We start from the raw sequence: 22612 nt of genomic DNA on the forward strand, positions 1-22612 counted from the left end.
CTTGTATTCTAATTCTCACTCTTCCACTTACTAGCTATATTACCTTGGGCTATTTATCGCTTAAAAGAATTAGCTGCCCCATAAGGTTCCTCCGAGGAGCACTGGTAGCGGAAGTAGTTACACACTGGGCTGCTAACTGCAAGGTCAGCAATTTAAAACCACCAGCCATTCCGAGGGAGAACGAGAAGGCTTTCCATTCCCATAAAAAGTTAGTCTCAGAATCCTATGGATAATTCTCCTGTGGTTTTTCTGAGGAGTAATTAACGTAAAATCTGCAAAGGTAAAGCAGCACCTACACACACACGAGGTCAGTAAAAGTCAGCCATTATACTTTGTGAGATAAGTGAGAAAGGCGTCTGCTTCAGAACGAACCACCAGGAAACCCGAAGGAACAGTTCAACTCAGTCCTGCAGGGGTTCCCATAGGCCGCTGTGAGTCACCAGCCCATAATTGCAATATTTCAGTAATCTATTCAACTTTTCAGAAAATAGGCATCTAGGGGGAAACTGTCCTTGGAGTCGGTTCATGCAATTACATTGCTGGGATAAAATGAAAAGGCAAATTTCCTTTAGTCTATTATGGTTAACAAGGAGTGGAAAGCTAGGATGCTGAAAAGTGCCATCTCTCGGGGCATAACGGCAGAATCTTTCCCAGGGCTGCCAGCTGCTAGGTGAATATTGCAGAGGCCTGTTCCTGGCAACCACTACTAGCCCAATCCGGTGTGCAGAGTTACATCATGGCTTTTTATGAGGTCACACAGGAGATTTCCAAATACTTCAGAGCCAAGAAACACTACAGTAGGCACTCTGGGCCAATTCTGCTTTTTTGCGTTTTCTATTCATGAGAGGGTCCTCAATACGCACCTCTGTGCATCCAATTTAGCGCTTACTATGGGGTCTTTCATGAGCTCTGGCGGTACCGTGGGTTGGGCTGGTATAACTGCAGTGCTCATGAGAAAGATACGGCAGTCTGCTTCTTGCAGTTACAACCCTAGGGTCCTGGTCGGTCCCAGAGGTTGCTTGCTATGAATCAGAATCAACTTCTTGGTAGTGTGTGTTTATGGTGTCTTTATTTTCCCCTGGACACTTTTAACCATGGTCTCTAATCTGTGTGTTGTATCTGATCCAAAGTTACCTCAACTAGTAACTTTTTTTCTTAGAATAAAGCTTAAAAAAAAACCACACATTAAAACCTGACTGCCATCAAGTCAATTCTGACTCACAGCGACCATACAGGGCAGAGCAGAACTACTCCTGTGGGTTTCTGACGCTGTCTACCTGTAAGAGAATAGAAGGCCTCACCTATCTGCCGAGGCGAGCCTGGTGGTTTCACACCACTGACCGGGTGGCTAGCATCCCAATTTGTAACTGCTACACCAGTAGGGCTTTTTCTTTGAAAGTGAACATAAATATATACTTATAGCTCTAACTTCCTCATCCTTGTCTCTGATCCAGCCCACTCGTTTGCTTTTTTCTAAAACCCCTGGTATTACTTTAGCAGTATCTTCTGGTTTGTGACCTCCGCCTTCCTAGACTAGTAGCTACCTAGATACTGCTCTACCTCTCCAGGTCCAGACTGATAGGTTTAACCCAAGATAGAGGCAATTAGAGATGCACAGTCTTGAGAGACTCTTACAGCAAGCTGACCTGAATTTGGTTTGCCCTGAAGGTCTGGCCTCGCTCATTGGATTCTAACCTGAGACCCCACCTCACCTGGAACGTTTGCCAAATGTCATATAATCTGCTCTTATCAAGTCTGCCTCAAAAGTGTTTATCTAATTGTATCACTGTCTTCCCGGGGCTTACAGCATTTATTTAAATTGGTAATGTCGTTACTTGGGATTTGATGTTTTTACAAGAAATGGATGTTCCTAAAATGTATTCTTTCAGTCAATAGTTTTACTATATAAATGGACCATTACTCTTTATTTGGGAATTTATTCAACTCTTACCAAAGCACATTTGCCCTTACCAAACAAAAGGGTGAATTATTATCACCAAAAGGGAAGAACATAAAATATTAATGACATTTTAAGGACACCGAGTGTGTTGGATGTTAGGGCTCAAAACTTACTGGGATATATATCGGTGTGTTCTCTTTACATAGAACATATGTAACTTTTCCTGCTACCAGGGTAGACTTGACAATGCTTTATCAGAATGATAGGAGTCAGCTTAAAGAATATTAAGGTATAAAGCAGTATATACATGCACACACATACAATGTTCTCATTCCTTAAGACCTTACGAGGTACATATGGGAGAATTCAATTTTTCTGAGTGCATTCATCTTGTTAACAAGAAGGATTAGAGAGGGGTGGGGGGTTGTGTGTGTGTTTGCGCGCACGCGCATGTTGGGAGGGGGGGGGGTGTTAAACCCACCAGCTAATTTGAGGGAGGAAAATACTATCTGCCCTCCTAAAAGTTTACAACCTTGGAATGTCTACAGAAGGTCACTAAGAGTCAGATTGGACTTGATGGCAGTGGGTTTTATAGAAGCCCTGGGTAAGCATTCATCTAACTAACAGGTTATTTGTAGGAACTTACCAGCAACTCAGTAAGAGAAAGGTATGATGGGCAATCTGGTCGGTACAGATTACAGCTCTGGGCACACTATGGGGCAGTTCTACCCTCTCTACCCTTCAGATTATGAGTCAGAATCAACTAACAGCATAGGTTTTTATCATATGTATCCCCTTCCTTCAGTCAAGCACTATGAGTGAGATGATTGGTGTCTGTTGTTATTGCTGTTAGTTGATGTCAAGTCGTTTCTGACTCTGTACAACAGACTGAAAATAGCACCTGGTCCTGCACCACTGTTCTTATATTTAAGCATTGTTACAGCCATTGTCAATTCATCTTCCTTTTTCCCAGAATCTCCACTTTACCCAGTATGATATCCTTCTCCAGGGACTGGTCTCTGTTGATAACATGTCCAACGTATGTGAGATAAAGTCTTGCCATCCGTGGCTCTAAAGAGTAGTCTAGCTGTCCTTCCAAGACAGATGTGTTTGTTTTTCTGGCAGTCCATGGTACTTTCCATGTTCCTCATCACCGTCATACTTCAAATGCAGTGTGAGGGAGCCTGTAACCCTTCATTTCAAAATAAGAAACACAGTCCTGCTACCAACAACCATTTCACTGAAAATTTTGAAATATTTCAGGACAAAACTGTATGCACACTAACTTCAGGCTATTAAGAAACAACGATATCTCAAAGTTCTCTATGACCTAAAATTTTGAGATATTCAAGGTCAACTGTAAACTACTGTCATATTAAGTGAGGTAATGGGAGGTCAAATGATGAACATATTGCAATGTAAACAAAATTATTTTCTCAAGGTGAACCATTTAGCTCTTGGATTTATTGACAGTACTGAACTCTAATAGGAATGACAGAATCTAGGCTAAGTTGGCCAAAGTAAATGTGTTGTAACAACAAGTGAAATGGAAGTAGACATGTGTTATACAATGGATCGTCAAAGACTGTGCACCCTCAAGATACTTCCAACCTGACAGCAACACTCCAAAGTATTGTGATTGCATACTCCCAGAACAACAATATGGATGACGGGGACAGGAAGGGACAAAGATACTAACCAACAATTCCTCTGTTCCTAACTCCTTTGTTGGAATTTTCTTTTTCTCTAAAAATAACATTTTTTGGTAAGAGAGATCAACTGGAATGCCATGCAAATGAAGAGTTGGTCTCTCAATTTTCTTTTCACTGTATGCATTAACAATCTCTTATATTTGATTCTGTGTACAATTTTGAATCCTTTAAGACTAGTGTCTCAGTAATACCAATCGTGTATTTTTTATCTTCTGTTATTTCTGCATTCATTTGTTCAACACATATTAAGAGCGCTGGTGGCACACTGGGTTACGTGCTGGGGCTGTTAAGCAAAGTTTGGTAGTTAAACTCACCAGGTGCTCTACAGATGAAAGATAAAGCTGTTCGCTTCTATAAAAATTTACAGCCTCTGAAATCCTACAAAGCAGTTCTACTCTGTCCTGTAAGATTGTTAGGCATCAAAAATTGAAGAGCAATGGGTTTGTCAATAGAGTTGTAAAAAAAAGTCTCTGCTCTTAGAAGTAAAGGCAAACAACCATAATTATGGTCAACAAAGGCATGCACAATAAGGCTTGAGGCAAACAGCACCAAGAGCTCTGCTTCTAGGAAACAGTGTCCTAGAGGTAATCCTGGAGGCAAGACTGAGAACTACCTAGTTGTATATTGACAAATGGAGAAGTATTGTGTGAAGATAAATAAACATAACATAAGGCCTACATCCACGAGCTATAAGAAACTTGTTATTTGTATAGCTTAAAATGTGAGGGTTACTGAAATTGGTACACAAAATTACTGAGACTATATTTTGGGTCTACATTGGATAATAACACAATACTGAATGATAGAAGTTCCTAATCCTGAGGCACTTTTAAGAAATATCATTAAACAGTGAATTTCAATTAGGTGTCAGAAGAAAGCAAAAAAAATGTAGCTCAATAGACTAACAAAGGGGGAAAGATAGGAGCTTCATATAGCATATCCTATAGGCAATAGGAATCTTCAGAAAATTCTGAAATGGGCAATAATCCCAATAGTGGCACGGTGAACTAGCTGTACCAAGACTAAAGCAGAGAGAACAACCAGGAGGCTCTCTCTGCCAGAGTCCCAGCAAGCGCCATGACTGGCCTAAATTCAGACACTCTTGCTGAGCGCTGTGGCCACTGTGAATCTGTCCCCAAACCAGGTATATGGAACTTTTTTCAAATCTGTAATTAAAAGACACAGAAAAAATATCCAGAACATTTTCCTGAAATTCCTTAAATTTAAGAAGTTGGTAACAAAGCCTTCTCTGAAAAAAATCTAATGAGTTAAAAAATGTTTACTAGATAACCTCAAGTCCATTAAGAGGCATAGAGATATGAAATACATGGAATATCAACTTGAAAGTTATAAAAACATTCAAAATAAGAGACCTGAGAAACTTAAAATATATGTAAAAAAGACTATTTTTTTTAAAAACCATGTGTTGTATGGTATTGTAGAGTGCATAGATGACATATGTTGATAAAAGAAAAAATAGTTAAAAGTTTTCTATTTTTATTCCATTTATGATAATAAAGTGAAACCAAAAGGCCAATGAAAGATCTTTATTGTATATAGTAGGCCTGATCCCAAAACCCAGACTCTGATTTCTGGCTTCCCAAGATGGTTTTTATATATGCTCCTGCTGTCCACATACAGTAAGGCCTATGAAAAGATGATAACTTGGCTAAAAAGGAATTGTTAAAATTCCTATTATCATCAACAATTGTCTCCTTCTTAACTGATCCAAATGGGAAATTCAACAAGCTATAAGGCCACACAAAGTCAAAGACACAAAGGAAACAAACCAAATAGTTGTGTTTCTCTTGAATTTTTTAGATATGAATTGCTGAAAGAGATTCTAACACCTAAGAGTTTTCAAAAGAGCCATTTAAAAATAATCCAGTCAACAAACATGCATTTATTGAGCAACTGTAGATCAAGCACTTCACCTTTAAAATAAAAGTAACAGTCCCTGCCCTCAAGGAGCTCACAATCTAAACAGAAAAAAAGTTTACAAATAATTTCAGTAAAGTATAGCAAGTCCTCTAATAAGGGTCAATACAAGACCATGCTGTAAAAAAAGAAGAGAGGAAGCTGAGAAGAGTCGATAGGCTTCATGAAGGACTTAGAGGAAAAGAAGGCTGGACAGTTCAATGAAATGTGAAACAAGGCAGAGACGGGTACTTTTAAGTAGTCTTTATGGCACAGAGGAAGAGCCAAGGGCAATGAGGATAGTGGGGTAGGCAAAACCAATCAAGGGCCTTATTAATACTACTACAAAATTGAGTTTGTTAGTGAATTCTATCTAAACGGCCAATTGTTTCATATTGGGTGCACCCTTACTTCATGAACACCATCCAAAAAAGTTTAATAATGGAGCCTTTTAAAATAGTATAGCCTTGCATAAAACTACACTATCAAAAGGCAATGTTCTCAGTGAGAGATAAAAAATCATCCATACAGAGTGGGAGAGAGAAAAAAAATCTCCCTTTCAGAACAACCACAAGCAGGCGTGCAGCCTAAATTACAGGTAACAGCGTGGTCCCAAACAAAATAAGGAAAGACTTCTAGGTGGTAGTCCCAGATCTGCCTGGCAGAAACAAATGGCAGTCCTCTAGAGAACTGGACTTCAATCCAGGACAACGGCGATTTTCAGGCACAATCGTATTTCAAAGATGGAAAAAATGTGTGCTCTCAATCAATAAAAATAATAGACCTTACAAGTCAGTCTCAGATCTGGTGGTGATGCAAAATTACTTGGAGAACTGTTTTTGGTATAATCAGATACGTTACCAAGTTATTAGCACTTGTCTGTAAAATCAGCTGAAAACTCGTAGACAATTAACAGGAGTTTAAGCTAAAGAATAATTTGATCAGAATGACTTGTTAGGACCACTCAGTGCTGCTGGACTTTGTGGAGAGAAGACAAGGGAGTAAAGACAAGAAGGAGGGAAGAGGGCCCAGTAAATACATCGTTCATTTAGTTAAGAAATAATGACAATCTAAAATAGTAACAATGGGATACAGAAAAAGACATTGAGGTGGCAGAGTTCATATAAAATTTAGATGGTAGAGGTTCAAAATCTGATTATTAATAATTTCACAAAACTTAACTCCTGGACATAACAACCACAAGAAAGTGCACCTTTAAAATCTTATTTGGGTGCAGGAATACACAAGCTCACAGCTGGATGACAAAGCGTAAGTGCGACACAAAATCCAAACTACATAATCACCAAATGTTTCTTTCAAACATCACTAGTAGATGAAATACTCAAAGGGCAATATTCTGCAAGCTCCCCATAGAGGATTTTCATTTTTTTAATGTTTTACATTTCTATCAGTGTACATGAATCAAAAAGTTAAAATCTTTAGGCAGAAGAAAAGATTTCAACTGTTTGATAAATTTAAATGACAAAAAACAATTAACAAACTTACGCTGAATATGAATGAACTGCTTTGGCTGCTTAAACTCTCCTTTGTACAAACGATTGTAATAGTTGACGTTGCTCTCTGCCTCAGGAACTGGAATGACCATGCTTTCTTTTTTTTCTCTAAACACTTGCTGTGCGGAAATAGCGCGCTGTAAATGATGTTCCTGAAAGAAGTAAAGTAAACAATGTCAAGCTGTAACAGTATTAATTCAATGAGTAATTCTATTTCAAAGTTACTATGTTACATAATTGCAAAATGCTTGAAGTATGGATCATACAGAGTTCTGCAATGGGGACCTAAAAAACATTGTCTTTTTTTCTCTTTAACATTTGCGTTTTTACTGATAACCAATAATGATTATATTAACAGATTTTTAAAAGAAATTATTATATATACATTCACAGACCAGAATTAAAAATTTCAATTTAAAAATTCAAGTCTCATTTTCTAAACTAACCCAGATGTTTATTATCACTTTCAAATACGCAAACCACAGAAGAATTTGTATTACAGATCCTAAGGATCATCTACATTTATATAGCCGAAACTTATTTGAATAATAAGTTTTATTTGAATAATATATGTGTTCAACAGATTACATTATCATGGCAGAAATGATTTCTAAACAAAAGGTAAACCAAAAATTTCCCATAAAATACATCAGGTTCTAATCACAAATCGTCTAAATATTTTCCCTACATCTCACTTATTCAAGTATAGACTTTACCCAACAAAGTAACTTTATGTTTTAGAAGGTAAATTAGGTCCTGTCACTTTCCTTGTGAATCTGATAATCAGAGTAAAAATTTAAATCACACAAAAACCTCTAAGGCCCTATACCTCTTATATTTCTCCCCTCCCACCCATCACTCTAATCATACTACCTCTCACTGGTTTGAATATTGGTAAATATTCAAATGGCTTGCTTCTAAAAAATCTTCAAGTCTTAGCTCATCAGAGGCCTCTGTTACTTCCTTTATCTAAGAGATCCACAGTCCAGCATTCTATCCTTTTTCTTAACTTGATTTTTCTCTATACGACTTAGCACCATATGACATTGATCTTAATTGTTTATTGACTCTTTCCCACAAGCATAATTTACGTTCCAAGAGTTTCAAGGATTTTGCTTGTTTTGTTTGCTTCTACAACCCTAGTGTAGGCACTACATTACCTAGTAGTCAACAAATACAAGGCAAATGCCAACCACAGTAAACCCCCTTTATGTCCGTCCATCCAAATTGTACTCCCAACAACCCTAAATAAAGGTCAGTCAATCTCAACATGTGGGTCATGACCCCTTTGGGGGTCGAACGACCCTTTCACAGGGGTCCGCCCAATTCATTACAGTAGCAAAATTACAGTTATGAAGTAGCAATGAAAATAATGTTATGGTTGGGGGTCACCACAACAGGAGGAACTGTATGAAAAGATCGCGGAATTAGGAAGGTTGAGTGAGAACCACTGTTATAGAGCAAATTAGAACACACACAGGTTTTCTAAAGCACAATTCTTCATAAAGTAGATTGCCAAATCTGTTTCCCAAATGGGTTCAATCGTCTAACCTTTCCATTAGCATCAAAGCATTAATAAGTCATCTGGGGTCTTACATGAAAAAATATAACTCATTAATAGTGAAGATAAAAATAACAAATATTAGTAATCATTAGACAAAGATAAAATGACAATGTGGTGGTAGCCATAAAGCACCTGGTTTCTGCTTTTCAAACATCCACTAATAGGATGCAGGCAGCAAAAAATTTTTAAACACGACAGAAAAGTATCAGAAGATACTATACATAGTATTATTTTCTGAAACATTTATTTCGGTGTGCAAAATGTATTTATTTACTGTTGGTCCTTGTCAAAATCTCTTAAAACACATACATTCAAGCTTCTCATCTAATTTGTTTAGATAAAGCCTCAAAAGCAAAACAAAAATAAATATGGTCTTCAAAAGGTTTTTAAACTAAGAAAATGCCAAATCCATCCCCACCTCTACCCAGCTCATCCTTAGATTATAACATCTTTAAGTTGACATTTTTGAATGTCATTTTTTTTTTTCAATGAAACTTTCTCTGGCCATCCTAAGTCAAAAATGCCTTTTTATCAGTTCCCTGAGAACCATATACCTTTCTCAATGTAAGTCTTCTCCGACTTAGAGTTTTACATTTGTTTTTGTTCTCAAGATTGATGCCTCCTTCCCTCATTGGGCTGTGGGCAGAAACAGTCTGTTCAATGCCCACCATTCTGTCCTCTATGCCCAGCTAGCACACCAGAAACTGCAGGATGAAATTCCATTTCTTGAGCTTAAAAACATGCTTCCTTTCAACTTGTCCAATCTATTATCCCATATTATCAAAAATCTTAGCATCAATTAACACAACCAGCATTTGACACAAAGCAAAGGCTATAGAATATGCAAGAGCCTGTAGATACAAACACTAATAAACCTTAGTATACTAGTTTCAGCATAAGACAAATTAAGGGCTTAAAACACAAAATAAAGGCCTTAAAAGCATAATAAAGTACCTCTTATATATATGAGGCTAAGTACAAAAGTAACACTACTGTGTTCATACATGAACGAATTTATTCCAAAGCTTGTATAAAACATGTCTGTGATCATTGGATAGTTCGAGACAAACTCTCTCAACAATGTAGTCTTGTCCGGAAGCCTTCGAAAAACTATGCCAAAGGAAAAAGTGACTCTAAAGTCAGATCTAATATAAAATTCTTAACAAAACTCAAGTGAATTTTTCCAATCATTGAAATTTTACAAGTTGGCAGGAATGCTGCTCCACATAAATCAATAGTTTTCAGATGGATTAAGCGCTTTTAGTAAAGATCTCAAAGACGAGCCAAATTAAGAACGACCTTCAACCTTGATGAATGAAGAAACTGTGACTGGAACCCAGAAACTGTTGGAGGAAGACTGTAGAATAAGCATTGCTAAAATAAGCTACTGAAGTTGGGATTTCACACGGTTCAGCATTTTCAAGGCTAAGCAAACACCAGCAAGTTTTTTGGTAGATGGGTGCAGTTAAGTGTTGTGCGAAGACCAACTAGCTCAAAGAACTGATCTTTAGACCAGTCTTTTAAACAAAAGGGAAGCTAACAATTTTATAGAATAATCATAAATAGAGATAAATTTTAATAAGAAACAGAGAACAAAGGTTCAACCAAAACAGTGACTTACAAAGGAACCTCTGAACCAGTTAAATTCAAGGTGAATTTCTGGGGAGGATCCCAAAGGGATAATATTAACAATCATATCAAAGTACACAAGACAATCACAGGAACTAAAGAAGTTTTAAAGAAAACTGAAATTTTTAACGGTGAGGAAAAGGCCAGGGGTGCTGTGTCAAGGACTTATTTCCATGACATTCTCGAAGAGTAGCAATAACTGTCCTAGAGAAGTTCACTAGAAGCCTTGCCCAACTACCCTACGATTCCGTAATCTTGTCTCTTCAGAATGCTCTTTGTTGCTCAAGCTCAAAGAACCCTGAAAAGAATTGACTCCCTCAATAATAAAATTATTGTTTGAACATGAAGTAAATCATTGGGGAAGGGTTAGAAAAAATGGAAACACAATCTTTAAAAGTGTAAAGAGAGACACAGTGTGGGAATTGCACCTGACCTGATCCCACCACACCAAGGCAAATCACTGGGAGAGTGCAGCCGAACAGCAAGGGAATGGAGTGGCAAGGTCCCCAGGGAATGCTGAAAGTGGACTTTGGGGCCAGGGCGTGGTGCCCCAACAGACTGGACTGGAAAACACTCCTAAGGGCCAGCAAACGATCCCTGAACTAACTACAAGCTTTTCTCTTGTGAACTGTTTTGTTCTGTTCTTTGTCAGTGGTTTGTTTTTGTTGTTTTGTTGTCTGGTTGTATACTGTTGCTTTGTTTTCCTCTGTCTAGTTTTCGTGCATGTTAGTGACTCCACAGGTCTGTCTGAATAGGACAGGCTGGATGAACTATCTGGAGGAAAAACAACGGGACCGACAGTTCCGGGGGGACTTGGGGTGGGGGGGTAGGGGGGTAAGGAAGTGGTGTTAACAAACACAGGGACAAGGGAAAACATGGGACCCCAAATGGTAGAGAGGGGGGAGTGGCAGGCCTGGTGGGAAATGATCATGGGTAAGGTTGCTTAGAGAAGAGGTATACTCTAGCCCAGGTGGCGATGAAGCATGGTAGTAGGGCAGGAGGAAAGTCAAGGGAGATGGAGGAAAGAGCTAGGAGTCAAAGGGCATTTATGGAGGTCTAGACAAAGACATGTACATGCAAATATATATATGAGAATGGGGAAATAGATCGATGTGTCTATATTTATAGGTTAAGCATTAAGGTGGCAGAAGGACCTTGGGCCTCTACTCAAACACTCCCTCAATGCATGAACACTTTCTTTTATTAAATTGGAACTCTATGATGCTCACTCTCCCGACACAACTGCTGAAGCCAAAGTGGGTGAACAAGTAAATGTGGTGAAGAAAGCTGATGGTGCCCGGCTATCAAAAGAGATAGTGACTGGGGTCTTAAAGGCTTGAAGATAAACAAGAGGCCATCTAGCTCAGAAACAACAAAGTCTACATGGAAGAACACACCAGCCTGTGTGATCGAGTGGTCCCGAAGGGATCAGTTACCAGGCATCAAAGAAAAAATCATATCATTGACTGCACACCTCCATGATAGGATCGCTGAAGACAAATGGGCGCATAAGCAAATGTGGTGAAGAAAGCTGATGGTGCCCGGCTATCAAAGAGATAGTGTCTGGGGTCTTAAAGGCTTGAAGGTGAACAAGCAGCCATCTAGCTCAGAAGCAAAAAAGCCCACAGGGAAGAAGCACACCGGCCAGTGCAATCACGAGGTGCCAAAGGGACCAGGTATAAGGCATCATGCAAAAAAAAAAAGATATATGTGTTTATGTGTGTGTGTGTGTGTGTGTGTGTGTGTGTGTGTGTGTGTGTATATACCATATTGAATGAAGGGGGAAGTGCAGAGTGGAGACCCAAGGCCCAAGTGTCGGCCAATGGAGATCCCCTCATAGAGGGGTTGAGGAGAGGAGATGGGTTAATTAGGGTGCGAGGTAGTACCGATGAAGAACACAGCTTTCCCCCAGATCCTGGATGCTTCCTGCCCCCAACTACCATGATCCGAATTCTACCTTGAAGGGCTGGATAGGGCAGAGGTTGTACACTGGTACATATGAGGGCTTGGAGGCACAGGGAATCCAGGGTGGATGATACCTTCAGGACCAAGGGTGTGAGGGGCGATGCTGGGAGAGTGGAGGGTGAGTGGGTTGGAAAGGGGGAACTGATTACAAGGATCCACATGTGACCTCTTCCCTGGGAGAGGGACAGCAGAGAAGGGGGGGAAGGGAGACTCCGGATAGGGCAAGATATGACAAAATAACAATGTATAAATTACCAAGGGCACATGAGGGAGGGGGGAAAGGGGAGAGAGGGGAAAAAAAGAGGACCTGATGCAAGGGGCTTAGGTGGAGAGCAAATGCTTTGAGAATGATTGGGGCAGGGAATGTATGGATGTGCTTTATGCAATTGATGTATGTATATGTATGGATTGTGGCAAGAGTTGTATGAGTCCCTAATAAAATGTAAAATAAGAACAACAAAAAAAAGTATAAAGAGAACGCATGGAGAAGCTGAGAAACAAGTTTCACATTTTGATATTTTCAATGAATGTTACTATGAAATGCTTGAATGTCGGCCAATTCTGTGCATTTTAACTTCTTTTAAATGTTTCCTACATAATTCAAAGGGGGCCTGGTAACACAGTGGACTACACAGTGAGCTGCTCATCACGTTAGCTGTTCAAATTTCCTAGCTGTTCTACAAGAGAAAGAGAATGCTGCCTACTCCAGTAAAAAATTTAAATCTCAGAAACTAAAAGGGAGGGGGGAGGGGGAGTCACAGTGAGTTGGAAATCAACTTGATGTCAGTAAGTAAAGAAAATATTATTAAATACGTGCTCATTGAATCCTTCAATATTTCAACCCACTCGTGGCTTGAATTGTTCTTCAGTTCTTTCAGCTTCAGAAATGTTGAGTATGTTATTCCATTATGGTTTTCTAACTCCAGGTCTTTACACATGACATTACTGTCTTCTCAAACTATATTTGAAATTTTCTGATTGGCTTTTTTACATCATCTCTTCTTCCAGTAGTTTTAGCCTCTCCACATTCAAGAGCTACTTGCACAACCTCTTGTAACATCCATTTTGGTCTTTTTTTTAAACCTCTTATAATGAATTTTAATTTCTTCGTGCCTGATTATCCTTGACTATACCCCACAACTTATGATTTTGTCATTAGTTGTATTCTGAAGTGTGTCAAATGTATTCTTAAGATGGTCTCTAAATTAATCACGATTAGAATAGGTGCCAAGGTGGCGTAGTGGATACCTGTGAGCTATGATCCGCAAGGGTAGCAGTTCAAACCCACCAGCTATCCCTTGGGAAAAGACAGGACAGGACTTTCTACTCTCAAAAAGTTATGCTCTTGGAAACCTACAGAACAAGGTCACTATGGGTTGGCATCAACTCAATGGCACGCGTACGGAAGATTAAGGTGCGTACACAGCACAGTGGGTTTTGCACTGGAATGCTAACTATAAATTCAGCAGTTTGAAACTACCAGTTGCTCCAAGAGAAACATGAGGCTTCCTAGTCTCTGAAAATCACAGGGCAGCTCCACCCTGTCCTATAGAGTTGTTATGAGTCAGAATCACCTGGATAGCAGAGAGTCTACTCAATCACAGGAACGAAAGGGTAAGTATTTACTGATGTGCAACAACTCAATATAAGAAGATATGGCACCAAACATCTATTAATAATGGGAACATGATGGAGTCCCTAATAAAATGTAAATGAAGAAAAGAGGAGAAAAAAATGATTAGGGCAAAGACTGTACAGATGTGCTTTATACAATTGATGTATGTATATGTATGAACTGTGAAAAGAATTGTATCAGCCCCAATAATTTGTTAAAAAAAAAATAATTAAAAAAAGAAAAAAAAATAATGGGAACATGAAACATATAAAGAATAAATCTATGAAAATTGGAAGTTGTGAGAAACAAAATGGAATTTATAAGGATTAAGATCCTAAGCATTTGAAAGCTGAAATGGACTGGTATTGGCCATTTTGAATCAGACAGTCATATGTCTTACTGTGTCAGGCTTTCATGGACTGATTATTTTTGAAGTTTCAAATTGGACCAACCTACATATGGGCAGTTGATGTTCTCTGATGCGGATGGGTCGTGGCCTTGTTCTGATGATATTGAGCTTTTCCACTGTCTCTTCACAGAGATGTATTGATTTGATTCCTGTGTATTACATCTGACCAAGATACACATGTATGGTTACCATTTATGTTGTTGAAAAAAAGGTACCCGATTTGCAAATTTCTATCAGACACTTTCCCACATCTTTTCTATCACCAAGACTACATTTTCCCAACTGCCCATCCTTCCTCTTTGTATCCAACTATCCTACTTAATCGCCAGTTATTTTCCATGGATCTTGACTGCGTGCATGATCAAGTTGAGACTGCAGAAATTGGTAGAAATCATTTATTTCTTCCCTTTTGGTTTTAATGGTTAGTAGGTATATTTGAGTAGTCATTGTGGTAGAGCAAAGTTTCTTAATTTGTATCTTCTAGACAAGTCTCTACAACTCCCACCAAATGATTGGGTGGGACGATGCAAACAAAGCATGTGTAACAACAGGGGAAATTAGTTTTCAATTGGTTGGTTTTTGTTATCACCCCCTAACTATAAAGATGAGCTATCTTTGAAGCAGAAGGGAGAAAAACCCAGACGACTGGGAAAGAGCACATTCAAATCCCTGTCTGAAATGGCAGTGGCCACTGAGACCAGATGCATTAGAGACTTTGGCACAGAAACTCGAAGGAGTAGCACTGAGACTATCGGGTACTTTTTCATCTGGCACAAGATTATGGAACTGTGGGACAGAGTGACAGCAGGCTGCCTTCCAGGCCCATGGAGGCAAAGACCAAGAGCCTAAGAACTAGAGAGAGGCTTAGCAGCTGTCTGGGGAGACCTAATGACTATATCTTTACTGTTTGTTGATCCTGACTTCCCGAGTAACCTACTGACTTCCCTAGTGAACCCTCTTAATTTCTAGTACTGTCTGTGTTAAGTGTGGCCATGGTTTAACAAACTATCAAACCCAGTATAGACACAGAGTGGTATGGAAGAAATGGTTGGGGACAGAGCAGGTATAGAAGGATGAAGCGTGGAGGCATTCCTGATATTTTCTTCAGGGGAACAGGGAAGTCAGAAGAGGTCCACCTCCATAGAGTCAACTGCAGTCGTACTAACTGGTCATTCTTATAGTAAGTGTATGGATATTCTCCTATCACTGACACCACTGTACTTCAGGACAAATCATAGAATTTTAGTTTTGACATTGAATGTCATGCTATTCCTATTCAATCTGTCATTCCTGACACAGTAAGACATCTGACTGTCTGATTCAAAATGGCCAATACCAGTCCATTTCAGCTTTCAAATGCTTAGGATCTCAATCTTTATAAATTCCATTTTGTTCCTCACAACTTCCAATTTTTCATAGATTTATTCTTTACATGTTTCATGTTCCCATTATTAATAGATGTTTGGTGCCATATCTTCTTATTTTGAGTTGTTGCATATCTGAAAGTTGTGTTCCAACGATGTCATGAAGGTCAACCTTAAATTTGAGGAGAAAGAGCTCTTCTCCACTGTACTGAGTGCCTTCCAACCTTAGAGGCTCCTCTTCTGACACTATTATCAATGTTCCCCTGTTTTTCAAATTCAGAGGCTAATCCCTCAGTAGTCCACTCCTTCTTCCAAGTCTTAGTATTCTCAACCTTCCTAATGCCGCGACCCTTTAATATAGTTCCGCATGCTGTGGTGACCACCCAACAATTTATTTTCATTGCTACTTCTTAACTATAATACTGCTACTGTTATGAATCAGACGACGCCTGTGAAAGGGTCATTGAACCCCCAAAGGGGTCGCAACCCACAGGTTGAAAACCGCTAGTCTAGAACCTCTGCTGAAACTTGTACACCATGAGTGACCCTGATGGAATCTGAAATACAGCTGGCATAGCTCCTAGTATCAGAGCAACACACAAGCCACCACAATACAGCCAACTGGCCCTACTAAAAGTGGTGAATAAGGCACTTGCATATAACCTAACCTACACACATCCACCTATGCACTTTGGCTTGTAAGTGGCTATCTACAATATTGATCTTTAATGGTCTGGAACAAAAAAATAAAGAAAATCCAAGAACGACAGAAAAAACTGCAACTATGATACTAATTCTCGACATCAGTGTTTCCCAAAGTGGGTGATACTGCCCCGACAGGGATGCTTGAACGAATGATCCCAGAGGGCTACAAAAGTAGATACTTATACTTTATCCAGGTTTATAGTATACAAGTTTTCATTCCCAGTGTAGCACTGAGTAATTTTTTTTTCCTGAAAAGGAAGTATGGGACAAATAAATTTGGTAGCCTATGGTCTACATGAACCACTGCCTCCCCCCCCCTTCCATCTTGACACCAGAAGGACTTGATGGTGCCCCGTTAGAATACTGCACTCTGACCAGGAACACAATAGATGACTCCTAATAGAAAGAGGAAAACGTGAACCAGAACTTCAAAATTCTTAAAGAATCCAGGATTACTAATCTACCGAAGCTAGAGGAATTCCAGAGATTAAGAGTTGACCACCAAACCTTGAATTGAAACGGTACCCTGATGTTACCTTAAAGGAAGTATTCGTTTAGCCTGAAGAGTAAGAAGAGAGAAAGAGAGAAAACTAGGTAAAATAAAAAGGTGAACGGCTATTTTAGACCACAGATGAAAAGACTGGGGGCCAGGGAGATTCAGTAAATCTAAGTGAAAAAACTAGAAACAAAAAATAATGAGAATATTGACACCAATGCAAGCCATGCCACTAATCAGGCTAACTAGAAGCTATGGCATGAGAAAAGGCTTTGAGTATATTTACATCAAAAATAAAATAAAATAATGATTAATCAGTAAATAATAACAAATAAACTTAGCTAAAACAAATAAAAAGGAATATTCATATAATTATCCTGAAAGATGGGAGAAGAAACAAACTTAAGTTCTTTTAGAAAACAGTGATGACAATTGATGTATGCATGGATTGTGATAAGAGTTGCATGAGTCCCTAATAAAATGTTTTAAAAAAAAGAAAACAGTGATTTGAGGCTTATGTAAAACTTAAAATAACACAAACTTCATAAAATTGTGATAAATATTTAAGTTAATAAAGTGTTAGAAAGGTCCATGGAATGCACATAGTAAGAGATGGTTATTAAAATATATTATCAAGGTATGATAATCAAAATGGCAAAAAGTTTAAAATGAAAGTAACACAATAGTTGCACAGCATTATGAATACACTAAAAATCTCTGAATTGTACACTTTAAAATTATGAATTTTATGGTAATCTTATCTCAAATTTTAAAGGTTTTCTTTAAGATGAAGTGACAGAAAGAGGGACATGTCTGATCAGAGCACACAGGAAGAAATGAAGGGAGGAAGAGAGAGTGGAACACATCCTGGCCCACCAAGCATTGAGGACGATATCCCTGCTCAGAGTAGTCAATGCACAGAGAGGACCATATGGACGGCCCCACTATGAGACACAACATCCCTCACTGACCCATAGCCCTACAGGGAACACTGGAGACACAGTGTGGGAATCGCACCAGATCTGATCCCACCATACAGAGGCAAAACACTAAGGGCACGCAACAGAACAGCAAGGGGAGCAGAGAAAGGAAGTCCTGAGGGAATACCAAAAACAGTCTTTGGGGCCAGGGTGTGGCACCCCATCAGACTCCACCAGAAAACACCCCTGAAGGTCAACAAACAAACCATAAACTATTTACAGGCTTTTCTTTCTTTTTTGCCATTGGTTTTCTTGTCATTGTTTTGTTTTCTTCTGTCACTTTGTTTTGTGTGTGCATATTATTATCTAGATAGCATGTCTATCTAGATAAGATAGGCTGGATAAACAATCTGGAGGAGAAAACAACAGGACTGATGGTTCTGGGGGGACATGGGAGAGAGGAAGGCAGGAGAAAGGAAGTGGTATTAACCAACCCAGGAACAAGGAAACAACACTGACCCAAAATCAGTGGCAAGGAGGGTGTAAGCGGCCTGGAAGGGATTGACCAAGGGCAATGTAACCGAGAGGAAGTACTGAAACCCAAATGAAGGCCCAACATGTTAGTGGGACAAGAGGAAAGAACTAGAAGGCAAAGGGCATTTATAGAGGTCTAAATACCGGAATGTACATATGTAAATATATTTATAAATGATGATGGGGAAATAGATCTATGGGCGCATATTTATAGGTTTAGTACTAAGGTAGCAGAAGGACATTGGGCCTCCACTCAAGTACTCCCTCAATGCAAGAACACTTTGTTCTATTAAACTGGTACTACATGATGCTCACTTTCCCAACACAATCGGTGAAGACAAATGGGTGCGTAAGCAAATGTGGTGAAGAAAGCTGATGGTGTCTGGCTATCAAAAGATACAGGGTCTGGGGTCTTAAAGGCTTGAAGATAAAAAAACAGCTACCTATCTCAGAAGCAACAAAACCCACATGGAAGAACACCAGCCTGTGTGATCATGAGGTGTCAAAGGGATCAGGTATCAGGCATCAAAGAACAAAAAATCTTATCATTGTGAATGAGGGGGAGTGCAGAGTTGAGGACCCAAAACCCATCTGTAGGCAACTGGACATTCCTTACAGAAGGGTCCCGGGAAGGAGACGAGCCAGTCAGGGTGTGGTGTAGCCAGGATGAAACGTGTAATTTTCCTCTAGTTCTTAATTTCCATTCCCCCACTATCATGATCCTAATTCTACCTTACAAATCCAGCTAGACGAGAGCATATACACTGATACAGATAGAAACTGAAAACACAGGGAATCCAGGACAGAGGATCCCTTCAGGACCAATGGTGCGAGTGGCGATACTGGGAGGGTGGAGGCAAGGTAGAAAGGGGTAACAGATTACAAAGATCTACATATAACCTCCCTGGGGGACAGACAACAGAAAAATGGGTGAAGGGAGACGTTGGACAGTAAGATATGACAAAACAATAATTTATAAATTATCAAGGGTTCATGAGGGAGGGAAGAAATGGAGGAAAGGAAAACATGAGGAGTTGATACCAAGGCTCAAGTAGAAAGCACATGTTTTGAGAAGGATAATGGCAACAAATGTACAAACGTGCTTGACACAATGGATATATGTATAGATTGTGATAAGAGTTGTACGAGCCCCCAGTAAAATTATTTTAAAAAGATGAAGTGACATAAATTACATTTATCCTTTCATCTGAAGGAACTAAAACAAACTTAAGGATTGATTTTCAAGAAACTGAACATCAGGCAGCAAAAAAACAAAACAGTGAATTCTGACAGGAAAACATGAGGCTCTACTACTGCCTCAACTTAGAGCTCCAAGAGTTTACAGGCTATGCAAGAGGTGTATTAACAGAGACAGCTCCCAGAAGACTACACCAGTAGAAAGGTTTTAGCTGAGAGTCCAAGGAGGCTGACCAATGCACGGTGAGTCACAGGACAAAGTCCCTAGACAAAGAGGAAAGACTTGACAAAGCTAGAACCCAGTATATTTGAAGGATTCCCATAAGTATTCTGCAGAGTACAAATCAGTCTTACCTGAGGCTGAGGAAAGAACCATCTAAAAAGGTTACAAAGAACAATACCCAGCACCTTTATAGGGTCAGGAAGAGTGCCTGCTCCTGACAATCAGACTTGGAAAGATCTAAAAATTACAGCGCATTGGTTATTAATTAGCTGTTAGGAAAAGTCTTGGCTCGTTAGTAGAGAATAATCAATCTTCAGCTGACCACTACACTTCAACACCAAAATCATTAAAGAAAGAACCAAAAAGATCAAAGTCTTTACAAGTTAACAGAACCCTAGAGCAAAGCTCATAGGATTTATAGAAATACCAAAACTTATCCAGCACTCAACTAAATAAAACCAACACTAGCCATATCAGGCATAAAAAAGATAGGAAAATAAACCTACAGGAAGATATTAATCAATCAATAGAGACCAACCAAACTTTGAGACAGATATTATAATGAGCAGGAAATTAAAACAATTATAACTCTATTCCATAATGAAAAGTTATGTACACATGGAAGATATAAAAGATGTGAACAATTTAAAAAGCTGAAAATGATAATATATCAGATGAAAACTAAGCTGAATATTATTAAAAATAGATCTAACAGTATGGAAGATTAACAAGCATTAAAGAAACTATCCAAAATGACAACACAAAGAAAAATAATACAAAAGGGTATGGCTTGAGAGTGGGGAGAAGGGTCATAAGTGAAATGTGGGACTTCAAGCAGCCTTATAAAAACTGGCAGGACGACAAAAATATGTGAAAAAATAATGGTCCCCAGATTTTTTACAAATACAACAAAAACTGTATGTATGAGTGGGCTTCAAGAAGCTTTTTGAAGCACCCTCATATACTCATAGATCCAAGAGTATATACTCTCAAAGAAACAAAAACAAAAAAACAAGAAAACTATACCAAGACCCATGAAGATCAAACTGCTCAAAACCAGTGACAGTGTGTATTAAGAACAACCACCTCAAAATCCGAAACCCACTTCAGTGGGCTGAATTTGAATTTATAGCTGGGAGGGATAAGCCATATATAAAAGAAAGGTGAAGAAGACATCTAATTTCTCATCAGAAGCAATGCAAGTGAAAACATTGTAAAGCATTATTTTTACTCTAAAAGAAGGCAGGGAAAGATAGAACAGGAACAAAAAGCAGAATACCAAGATGACAAATCTCCAATCTAATCCTAACAAAAATCACATTAAATGTAAATGTTCTAAAATACTATAATTAAGAGGCAGTGATTTCCAGGATGGATTTTTTTTAAGTACAAGTCAACTATAAATTGATTTGAAAAGAAAATTAAAAAAACATCTAAGAGTAAAAGAATGGAAAAGAATGCTCTACTTAGCAAAAAAGGAATAAAAAGCATTACAAAGGATAAATGTGCTTATTTGACAGTAATAAAAGGGGTAAATTAATGAAAATGACAGAACAGTCAAAAACATTGGTTCCAGGTATCAACTTATTCCACACAAAAGAAAAATATTAGCCTGTGCGATCCAAGGATTATAAACAATAAGACCCAAATCCGGAGGAGGAAATGGTATTAGAGCTTTAAATTCTGAACAATTTGGATGACCATGGAAGCCCAAAATCTAGTTGCAGAATCCCTGTGTGTATTGAGCCTCCAGTGAATTCCTTCTGACCATATACAAGAATGTGAACAGCCTTGCTATCAGACAAAGAAATGTATAGTTAATTATGGCAGAAATAGATTAAAATGTAATACTTTATCATCTGATCTCCCTTTTGGCCCATTTGAAATTTCTTCTAGTTTTTAACATTCTCTGCTTTCTGAGATTGTTCTCTTATTTTGTGTTCTTTTGTTTGGTTACTTCTTGGCTTTGTATGTTTTTCTATACATGAAATCAAGGATCGGTAAATCTACAGTAACTGGATTAAAAATTACTTAGGGGCATGGTAGGAGAAGATGGGGAAAATGGAGCGCTAACAACAATGTCCACAAGAAAAAAGAAAATGTTCTAGAATTAAAAAGAACCATTCTTTTATGACTAGTTGAAAATAAAGAGTCAAAAAATACTCTAAAGTTAGATGAATGGATAAACAAAAATGGAACATATATACATTAGAATCATAAAAAGAAATGAAGTCCTGGGACATACTATAACATGGACAAGTTGAAAATACTATGTAGGGTGAAACAAATCAGACACAAAAAGACAATTATTGTATGATCCCATCTGTATGGAATATTTAGATAATAAGGCAAGTTATAGAGATCAAAATTTATAAGTGGCTACCAGGGCCAGGAAAAAGGGAGGGGAAAAGGGACTCACGGTTAAAGGAACAACGAGCTTCTATTAAAGATGATGGGATCATGCAAAAAAAAGATATGTGTGTATGTATGTGTATATATGTGTATATGTATATATGTATGTGTATATATGTATATATATACCATATTAAATGAAGGGGGAAGTGCAGAGTGGAGACCCAAGGCCCAAGTGTCGGCCAATGGAGATCCCCTCATAGAGGGGTTTAGGAGAGGAGATGGGTTAATTAGGGTGTGAGGTAGTATCGATGAAGAACACAGCTTTCCCCCAGATCCTGGATGCTTCCTCCCCCCAACTACCATGATCCGAATTCTACCTTGCAGGCCTGGATAGGACAGAGGCTGTACACTGGTACATATGAGGGCTGGAGGTACAGGGAATCCAGGGTGGATGATACCTTCAGGACCAAGGGTGTGAGGGACGATGCTGGGAGAGTGGAGGGTGAGTGGGTTGGAAAGGGGGAACTGATTACAAGGATCCACATGTGACCTCTTCCCTGGGAGAGGGACAGCAGAGAAGGGGGGGAAGGGAG

At 38.8% G+C, this 22612-nt stretch overlaps 1 protein-coding gene across 1 annotated transcript in view; it reads right to left on the reverse strand.

Moving 5' to 3' along the window:
- EPC2 (enhancer of polycomb 2) overlaps window positions 1–22612 on the reverse strand; it is a 131874-nt gene that overhangs the window by 67238 nt on the left and 42024 nt on the right. The window contains exon 2 of the mRNA XM_075529824.1: window positions 7036–7195. Coding sequence (XP_075385939.1) covers window positions 7036–7195 — 160 coding nt within the window. The remainder of the gene's footprint in view (window positions 1–7035; window positions 7196–22612) is intronic.

The sequence above is a fragment of the Tenrec ecaudatus genome, chromosome 13 (genome assembly GCF_050624435.1).
Source record: "Tenrec ecaudatus isolate mTenEca1 chromosome 13, mTenEca1.hap1, whole genome shotgun sequence".
NCBI classification, from domain to species: Eukaryota; Metazoa; Chordata; class Mammalia; order Afrosoricida; family Tenrecidae; genus Tenrec; species Tenrec ecaudatus.